This window comes from Pundamilia nyererei, unplaced genomic scaffold (assembly GCF_000239375.1).
Source record: "Pundamilia nyererei isolate P.nyererei 1_Seehausen unplaced genomic scaffold, PunNye1.0 scaffold00067, whole genome shotgun sequence".
Taxonomy (NCBI): domain Eukaryota; kingdom Metazoa; phylum Chordata; class Actinopteri; order Cichliformes; family Cichlidae; genus Pundamilia; species Pundamilia nyererei.
In genome coordinates this window covers 1,895,217-1,905,333 of record NW_005187468.1, presented here as the reverse complement: position 1 = coordinate 1,905,333, position 10,117 = coordinate 1,895,217, and the positions used below count along the sequence as shown (strand labels likewise).

The window sequence follows — 10,117 nt, the reverse complement described above, 5'->3', positions numbered from 1 at the left end:
TTCGCAAAAATAAACAAAATGTGTGCTGATCAATCCAGTAACATAAGTGTACCTCCTGTCAATGTCTCCAGCTTTACAATAGAGACTTGATGCTTGGAGCCATTAGTTATGACCAACTTGCCAGATGAGGAATTGATCGTTGGCAGGTTGTAAATGCAACAGCAATCATTTCTTAAAGAAAATAAAAATGACCGACTGTGTTGCCATATATGGATGTACGACTTGCTTAAAAAGTGTCAACTTAAACTACTATTAATTTACTCTGAGAGTGAAGTTATTTCAATGGTGGTTGTTACTATACATTTCACTCCTTAACAAAATGCCACTTTTTAAAAATTTCAGCATGAAGTCTGTTCAAACATACAAATGTTTCCAAGTGTGTGCAACTGCTTTTTGAACTGTATTTTGATGAATGCTCTCCTGCTGTGATGACTGACATAAAAGTTAAAAATTGCCGGACCTGTTTTTACATGTGTTTAAGTGGATTTTAAATGTAGATGAAAATATTTTGCCTTTATAAATTTAATTTCATCAAGGACATCTATGTGAGTGTGGTACTTTCACCAGTTTTACGTATCTGAGAAAAAAAGAGTTGCTAGTCCACCCGGAGGTTAAGCTTTCAACAAGTCTACAGGTTTTACATGTGATTCTGTTCTACTCTAAAACCGAATACTTGAAGTATATTTTTATTTGAATGCTTGTGTACTTTAATTTACTGATGTAGGATTTTGAATTTTTGACTTGTTATGGTGTATTTTTACATCAACACTTTTACATAAATAGCAGATTTGCCTCTTCCTCCACCCTGGATTAAAAAGTTCAACATAAAATGAAAAACGTGGCTGTGTATGACAAATTTGGATCATTTCTGTTCACTCCCTTTGTGTTAATAAAGTGTATTCCTAGTACTTTTAATATGGGAGGAATATTGTAACCTATGGCACTTCTTACAATGACAGGGAGACAAAACTGATGGTGGTATGAAGATTTACTGCCAGCTGATATCTGGTTGCCACAACTTCTGAAAGTGTGGAAAACTGACTGAAATATGCATTTTATATTTTAAATTGAGTATTTGTCAAAATGGGGATCTCCCCTGCTCTCGGGCCTGAATCAGCCGAAGTGATTGAGAGCACAGACCGCCATCTCTCTATAGAGGGCACCCACAGACCCAGAATGTCTTGTTTGCTAGAGCTGTGTACATTTTGTATTTGAAAGAGCAGCAAGTCAATGAATCTCGATAATGCGAGAGCCGGGCCACATAACTCACGTTGATAGTCCTTACATTGTGCCAAGAGGCGATAAATCTGCTCTGTGAGACATGAATATGCAGTGGCAGTCAGTTTGGCTTGTTCTTGCTTGCATGCCCCGTAATGCACAGTTTATTCCTCTCCCCCATTCCAAGCAGAAAAATAAAACCAATGAGCCACAGCACTATCTCATCAACAGCTTTCATTAAGCATAAAAGAGTAGCGGTCCATTTTTAAAAACATGCTTAATAGTTGCAAATCATTAATGTTAAAACAAAATATCAATTCATATTTTTTTTTCCAGTATTGACTTGTCAGAAATCAAGCTTAAAAATATAATTTGATTCCCTTGATGTCAGATCCTAGTAAACGTTTCTAGGAAACGACACATCTATCCATGTAGCTATTCATTTTAAAGTAAAACATATATTTATATATGATTAATCAACTAAAAGCATGTTTAATTTAAACAGTTTTATTTTAATCCTGGAGAGCTTTAGCTTTAATCTTCTAAAACTTATAAGGTTAAGTTGCCTGTTTCAGTAAGGTATAACTCAACAAGTAAAATGTGTAATTTAAGCAGCAAATTCCATACATCTAGGCTGTCCAGGCTGTGGAGAATGAGACATAACAAGCACTCTGCTTATGTATATGCATGTGACCTGCAGTTTATGGTTGACGGCTCTGTTTGGGTTTTTTTTTCTTCTTCTTTTAATGGCAGGCAGGCGTCAAACAGTTGGGGGATTAATGCACTCACGGACACTGACAGAACGTCTCCAATAACAACGATAAAAAAAGAAACCTGCTTTGTGAGTGGTCCAATCCTCACTTGGCACTTATTTCTTTCATGCTAATAATTTATCCTATTCACAGTGCTCTAGGCAGCTGGATGTTTTTTCTTCTTTTTACTTGGGGCAAAGAAGTATATTGCAATTTCTATCTAATTTCTATCTAAGTGTCTGAAAAAAGACAAGAAGCTCCAACAACAACAGCTCGCAATAAGACAAACCCAAAAATACTGTATAATAAACATGAGAAGATATTAAGTACCATAATGTACGTGTACACAGCATTTGGAACAAGCAGTGAATCAAGTGATCATTCGGATCCCTCTCACCTCCATAAAACACTTCTTGGACATAGTTGACAACTATGCGTAAGGACGCGTGCCTCTAGTGGCACCGTGGAAGGAGGCTCGTCAGACGCACGCTGATGCACAGCTTTCAGCACTACCTTTCCATCCAGCACAAACTGGAAGATTTGTAAAATCAACACTGTTTAACGGGGGTCCCTTTGAGCAGATTGGACGTTCTTCGATAACCAGCCCTGTGCAATCACCGTGCGCAACTGGAGCGGAGCGTCACGGAGCTGCTTTCCTCCACTGTGTTCTGAACTGTTAGCGTTAATGGAATGAAAGACTGGAGTGACTAAACTCCAACAAGCATTTTATTTCGTGCCACTTAAGTGTATTGAAAATCCTCTGCGCTTTTTCTCTGTTTGGCTTTCGGACGGCAGAATCGTCCGAGACGACCCAAAGTTCCGCAGGCGCAGTTCTCCTCTTCAATAGAGGTGTTGGAGTCCGGCTCGGCTGTTGCCGTGGTACTTGCCAGCAGACAGATAGCATCGTCGGTAGGAGGGGATAAAGAGACTCCTGCAAGCTAATTGTTGCAGCCTGCGTTCGCAGGTGTTTCGCTGATCTGCCTGTGAGGGACTGGCGGCTTCATCCTGATCGGGTCGCTTTTAGACTTGTGAGAAACAGAAAAAAAGAAACCCCGGGAGAATGTTGCACCAAGTACAATGAGCGCTGATTTGTCGCAGACTCCAAAATCCATATATGCTCCGTCGAATTCAGTTTTGATGAGCAATTTTGACTCGTCTTTGGAATTTTAAAAAAGTGGATCCCGCGACTTTACAACCATGCGAAATACTTGGCTGTTCCCCCGGAGTGTGATTAGGGATTACTGGACATCGCTGATTGCATGTCTCTTTTGGATTCAGTACTCTTACGGGATGCCTCATGTTATTCGAATAGGTAAGTTGTCCACGGTTACATTTGCACACACACGTTTGTACTCTAACCCTGAAAGTTGATGCCTATTCAGTGCATTTCAGCGTTCCGCTTTCTCCGCGACAGCAAATAGTTTTTGTAGTAAATAAACAGTCGCTTTCATTTACCGCTCTCCACAGCCGGGTCGGATGTAAATATTCGATTTACTTATACGACGTGCAAATGGTAAGCAACAAGAGAGAAGTGCATTAAAGCGCACGCTGCCAGTAATATCGAGAAACACTCGGAAACCATGCAATGAAATATTGTGGGTTAGTGTGACCTCTATGCACCCTGCTTTGTCTGTTACATTTGCTACAGCCAGCATGTTGAGTCACCAGCTAAATAAGGCTCATTGCCATGCCTTCTGGAAGTAAGTTTTTAAAGACAGTCTGTCAAATTAAAGAACATAGTTATAAATCAGAAAAAACAAGCTCCATCCAAAAGTTTAATATCGTCTTATATAATATATTAAGGGGATAAGGATGTTCCCACAATATCAGTCAAATCACAGAGTAACACGCTTACTATATATAAACAGTAGCATTTTCAGGTAAATCTTGGTTACTTCATTTATCTACACCGACGGACCCTAAAAAAACGAAGCCAGGTGTGTGGTGGCTTTGTCTTTTTCTCATCACTCACAGTGGAACAATGTGCGAATTGTCATCCGGAGCTGGCAATGCGCTGAAACGTTTTGCGCGGCCAAGAGACAGAAACAGAATGAAGATCAATACGTTTTTTTGTCACAAGGCAAATCGTTTTTGACATTTGGCAGAGTGCAGTGCAGGACAATTACTCAAAATGGCACTGGTCCACATTAACATACCATTACAACAGCCTGAGTACAGGGAGTGAGAGCATCTTCCAGCTGTAAATGATGGGCGAAAGTGGAATAATGTTACAAACAGGGATAGCCCATGTGTTACACAGTAACAGCGGGTGAATTGCCTTAATAAACCAGTTGTCTCTTTCTATGACATATCTACAAATCATCAACATCCCACAGTGATTTTGTAATTCATAATTCCTGGCGAGCACTGTGGGTGGTCCCTGAAAAGCTACATTTAAAATAAAGTTATCAGACTCCAACATGAAGATGTATAGCAGCAGTTTATTGCACAATAACCTTGAGTGAACGCTGTTGACCTTCTGCATATTTAATGTGCTTTTTGAATTAAAGCCAAAGAAACACGATGCATACACTCAAGATGTGTGGAATAATGTTTACTGCTGAACATAATATGAAGATATCGGGCAGGCCTGTGTACCTGTGATTGACTACAGTGTTGTGAGGAGCCATGACTCCTGACATCACACTTTATGGACTTTGGTGATGTATTAGAAACTGCATAAATCCTCAGGCTCGCTTTCTTCTGCTCTAACCTGAAATTTTTTGGTTAAAGGGCATTTTTCCCTCTTATTTCTTTATCTATTTATTTATTTTTATCTTGACAGCAGCTCAATTGAAGACCCGAAATAGACTTGACAGCCTTTTATTTTTAAAAATGTCAAAGTGCTGACAAATTTACCCTGAAATGTGCTACAGTCCTACTATCGCTTTTTATAGAATCTATCATAGCTTCCAGTGCAGGATCAGTTTAGTTGTATGTTTTTTTATGTTTCATAAGAGTAGAGACATACAGGAAATTGAGAATTTACCCGAATGCCAAAAATAGGGGAAGAAAAAAATCGAAAGGCTCATCTCTCTATAGGATCTTTTAAAAGTGAATTTGTATGCATGATAGCTATGTGTGTATTCATGTAATTTGTTTACCTTACAGACAAATATTTGAAAGGTAAAGAAAAGAAAATATATCTCACCATATTTACATTGTGTAATTTTATTCATCATAGTAGCTGGAGTGTATGCAGCCTGCGTGTATTATTGTAAACATACCGCATTGTTCTCGGGGACAGAATGTTGGGTATTGTACAGAACAATTTATTTAGGAATGAGCGCTTTTTTAGAGCTGATGTGCAGCAGACCTGTTTTCCCTGTTTTTTCCTCTCTTTTTTTGCAATTTGATACTTGGTTTGGAAGTCTGTGCACGCACTCTGTGTCACAGCCACTCCACTAAAACCAACAGAGGGCTCTCTTATAGTCAGTGCAGGGTAGCTAATGTTGCTCCTCAACACTGGTTACCAACATAAGCGAACCAGTGAAATTCATCGAGGTGGGCGGTGGTATTTGAGCATGATACTCTCTGTCTGTGCTGTGTCTGCTCTTGGTTAGGTGGCCTGCAGTTCTCCAAGTACACCATCTGGGTAATGGTGGGCATCCAAGGTAGAGTTGTTGCCATTGATTTTAGTGCTTTTACAGTGCATTGCTCTAAGTTGAGGCCAGATGGTCGCTTCGTCTCATTCAGCAGCTTCTATTTGTTGGAGGGAATAAAAGACTACTCCTCCTGTATTTGTCCTCTTACATGCTGTGCTCCTCTTTAGTCTCCCTCTGCTTGCTTTTCATAATTCTTTTTCTCTTTCTGATATGTTTTGCAATCTCTCATCTCATCTAGGGACCATTTCAGTTGATGATGCAATGTTTTTATAATAAAGACAAAAGTGCTCAAGGATGCGAGTGCAGTATTTTTTTCCGCCTCTCTCCAAAGATAGTGTGCGTCCTTAGATAATTTGCATGTTTGCCAACATGGAAAAAGATGGTATACAAATGATTTTATTGGATATGGTAGCAGCTCTTTATGCCTTATTCTGTAGCCCGAGTGCGCGGCATTCTGTCTGCAATTTGCTAATGCTCTACACACACTGCTTTCTTCCCAAGACAGGGATCGCCAGATTTGAAAATGTGTTCAGATGAAAATATATTCATAGCGTTCTTGAATTATAATATATCTACCAGTGAAGCATACAGTAATGACAGATTAATATACGTTGTCTCTTTCATCTGCGGATTGATGAAACTAATTTATCATTTGTTGTCTCTTTTTTTCTCTCACTGAGGTTATTCACTGCCTGACAGGGATTTATTGAATAATCAATTACTTTATCTACCTAATACTTACAGCACTTAATCAGTGTCAGTTAATCAATCTCTTTCATGATTTCGTGTTGATTTCATTTCCTCGGCTCCACAACACCTGGTCACATGCATTTTTCACTTAGGTTTCCTAAAATGCTTTGGGCAGGCAAGACTCCAAATTTAATTATTGCCTGGGAAACAGCCCTGACATTAAAGCTCCGCAGCACTTGAAGCTGTATGCAATGTGACCACTCCGAAACTTGAGTGGGATAAATCGGGTTTGTGGTCACCACTTTTGGTTGAATTCTCCAAACACAGAGCCACTTCAATTTCTTGTCGTTATCCCTGCACCAGCAGCAGAGAGAGACTGAGAAGTTTTCATGTGATTAACTCTTCTAGCGAGCTATAGAGTGTGCAGTCTCCTCTCGCACGCTCCCTGAGATCCTTTTTCGCTTGGGGTCTGTGTAAATGTCTCATCTGAAATGACTCAGACATATTTCAAGAGAGCGCAGAAAACTGTAATGGCACTTTGCAATTCTACTTTTAACAAAGTCAAATCCAAAAGAAGGGGTTGTATCGAGAATTACCCAAAGGAGTGTCGCAGAGAATTAAAAAGTGTTTGGTAATGAAAAAGAACAATAAGGAGATATTGCATCAAAATATGTATCAAATTAAGATGGCCATCAGTTGCTGAGTGGGAATGAATATTTCATTTTCATCTAAATTTAATCCCTCCCTAGACGCAGAGAGAGGGAGGAAGCAGGGAATAAGTAGCCTGCTGGCGGAGACTTGGGGCTGGGAGTTGTTGTGGTGAATATGAACAAAGGCTTGTAGAGGTCACAGAAGAATTGGATACAGAGAGTAGCTTCTTTGATGTGTAATTCCATTATCTGTTAGTGAAAGCAGAGATTGAAATGGGAGGAATACAGCGGTTGTTTTACCTGCAGTAACACACACCCCTTCATCCGCTTGTATAAACATGGATGGATAAACGGACTGCAAAAGAAATAGCAGAGGCCTATTTTCAGTGTCTTACACTCTCGGGCATCTGTATCTTAGCTTACACACACGTGCGCGAACGCACGGACACACACCATATAAACCCATATTCTATCCACAACATTTTCTAAAACATATGTCTGGTCTCACTGGGGCTCTTGTACACAATCCAATTCCATTCTCTCTGTCAGCACACTCGTGGCTCATCATTAGCTTCAATCTCGCTGATGAGAAACGGCAGATGTTCGTTTTGTTGAGCAGAGTACCCGTTTCTGAACGTGCTGCCTTCTCTTCGCGTCTGTGATCCTGTTTCACCGCTTTAGAAGGAAACATGCTTCCACAAACAAACATGTGCTCCAAGCGTGCCGTAATCTCTCTCTTCTGACATGCAGAGCACGTTTTTAAGAGAAGTCATTGACGGCAGTAATCATGTATTAAACATACAGCACGAGTTCAAGTCAGAGAATATTTGGTAAATGGTATGTGTGTGTGATTTTATGTCAAAGACAAGGTGCAACGAATGCATAATGCTACGAAATGTGTTCACAGTGTGTATTCTGATCACATTAACAAGAGTGAACTGCAAAGGAAGTGCAGGTACTTAGCCCTATGTTCAGTCACACACAGTAATGATCATCCAATAATCCAAGCCACTAGGGGCTAATAGAGTGGATCTACCAAACAGTAAGATAATCCTGTGACACAGCAGGGCCCTATCTAGCCCCAGCTAGCTTAGCCTAGCTGCTGCTCACACACCAGATGGTGTTTTCATATCATACTACAAAGTGGGTGCTCCACAGTGAAAAGTCTGCTGCAAGCATATGCTTCTGCCTATTGAAATAAATAAGCCGGCGAGTTCCTTATGGCTATAAATTTCCTCATTTTTATTCAAAATGTGTCGCAAACACTTAAATGTTATATGTGTGTTTGATGTTAACTTGCAGTTTAATGTTAAAAATCACTGGTTGTCATTTGTAATCTTTTATGGATAAAACATAGGGGTCAGTGCACCCGAATTACCAAAAAGCTAACAAATAAAAAAAAAGATTCTTATTTATCGCTGGATTATTTCTGGATTAAAATATTAGAATGATGTACTGTAAAATGTAAATTATACTTGAAGAAAAAAAAGCAAAAGGAAGAAAAAGATGTGCCGCTCGCCTACAGTTTAAGGGTATAACAAGCAAACGGTGACCTTGTATTCTTACACTGAATTATAAAGATTATTTGACGACCATATAAATATTCCTGTTAGTGTATAATATCAGGCTACTTCCCAGAATAATTTCCCATTAGGGAATAAATGACATCTCTTATAAATTTTACACAGCTTCTCAGGTTTGTTGTAGTTCAATAGTAGCTTTTCTCGATATGTAGCACCTAAGAATAGTCGGGAACCTCTGATGTCAGTGTCTTTCTTAGCTTACTGCTAAACTCTACTATCCATACCAGCATGGCAGTTGTGTTGGCAGGTGCGTTGCGTAACTGTTACGCTGAAACTTACACCTATCTAACCACTTTATTGCTGAAAGCAGCAACTTAATTAACCCTGTCGGCATGCACTTCACATTGGCTACATGGATTTAATGGTACTTCTTACTACACACTCGAGCTGATCATTCCCCGCAACGCTGCACCTACGTAGCACAGGGGTTAGACTGAGGCGTAGTGATACAAGAGCATCATTACAAGTCAGGTTTCTGCTGCTCTCATCAGCTAATGTAGGGATCTTGAACTGGTACTTTGAAGCACTCACCTTCAGGGGCTGCCCTGCCCCCCCCCCCCCCCCCGTTAATTTGGATGATAAACCTTTTTAAAAACTCATCACTGAACTCCGTGTCGAGGTGTCAATCAAAGAGAATAACTTGACTGGTTTTTTTCCTTCAATTTGCCTGATTTCGCCTGTGGGCTCCTCGGGGACTCAATGTCACTGTAGCACGATGTGTGCTTTTTGGACTTGACAGTGTTTTGAAATTCATGGCATGTCAATGTTGGCTATTTCCTTGTGAATGTTTCTGTACCAAGGCAATGAATTAAATTTCATGCTCTAGCCATTTGTCTTTATTATGTGCCCTTGTCCTTTCCATTTGACTCTTCAATCTCAGCCCTCCTCGGGGCTCTGCTGGAAAAAGTCGAATAACAACATCAAAACTGTTTGAGAAGAGAGCTTGATCACAGGGCATTTCACTTTCAGGGTCATGCTGGTAATAAAACATAGTTAATTAGAATGATCTTGTTGGAGGTAATTCGGTGATTATTTTTTTTTATATTTCAGCACGGGGAGCAATTTGTCTTCACTGTTCCAGACAGACTGTATATGTTTGCAAGCCACGCACACGCCATAGGCACACAAAATACTGCAGGAGGCGGAGGAAAGGGAAAAAGAATGAGGGTGGCTACATAGATGAAGCTAGGGGACTCTTATTTAGCTGGTTAATTAGCTTGAACCTTTTGATCCCAATTTTAAAACTCACCACATTGCAATGCTGGCTTCTTTTGTGTGCTGCCCCAAGCCAGATAAAACGCAGCTTTATTCTTGTGCCTTTTTAACACCAAGGCTTTCACCAGAGCTGTATTAGCTTTGCTTTCCCTTCCTCCAAGAGCGTCATCCTTATCTGTTCCCAGACGCTCTGTGTAAAACCTGGTCACCTCTGACACCTCAGTTACATACAGTTATGCACACGTATTGCAATAACAAGACCTTTTCTTCCCGCAGCTTTAAAGCAATCAGAATTTGACAGTGGAGGTATCAGCCACATTGCACAGGTTTAAATCCTATTTCACTTGGGCTAAGGACAATGAATGGAGGGTGACACTGTTTCATTCTGCCCTTTTAATCAAGCT

The 10,117-nt window shown here is 40.1% G+C and overlaps 1 protein-coding gene across 1 annotated transcript in view; it reads left to right on the top strand.

The window, feature by feature from the left end:
- The first annotated feature begins 2,439 nt into the window (after positions 1 to 2,439).
- Positions 2,440 to 10,117, top strand: part of grik3 (glutamate ionotropic receptor kainate type subunit 3) — a 92,356-nt gene continuing 84,678 nt past the window's right edge. Inside the window, exon 1 of the mRNA XM_005736111.1 lies at positions 2,440 to 3,282. Coding sequence (XP_005736168.1) covers positions 3,168 to 3,282 — 115 coding nt within the window. The 5' untranslated portion in view covers positions 2,440 to 3,167. The remainder of the gene's footprint in view (positions 3,283 to 10,117) is intronic.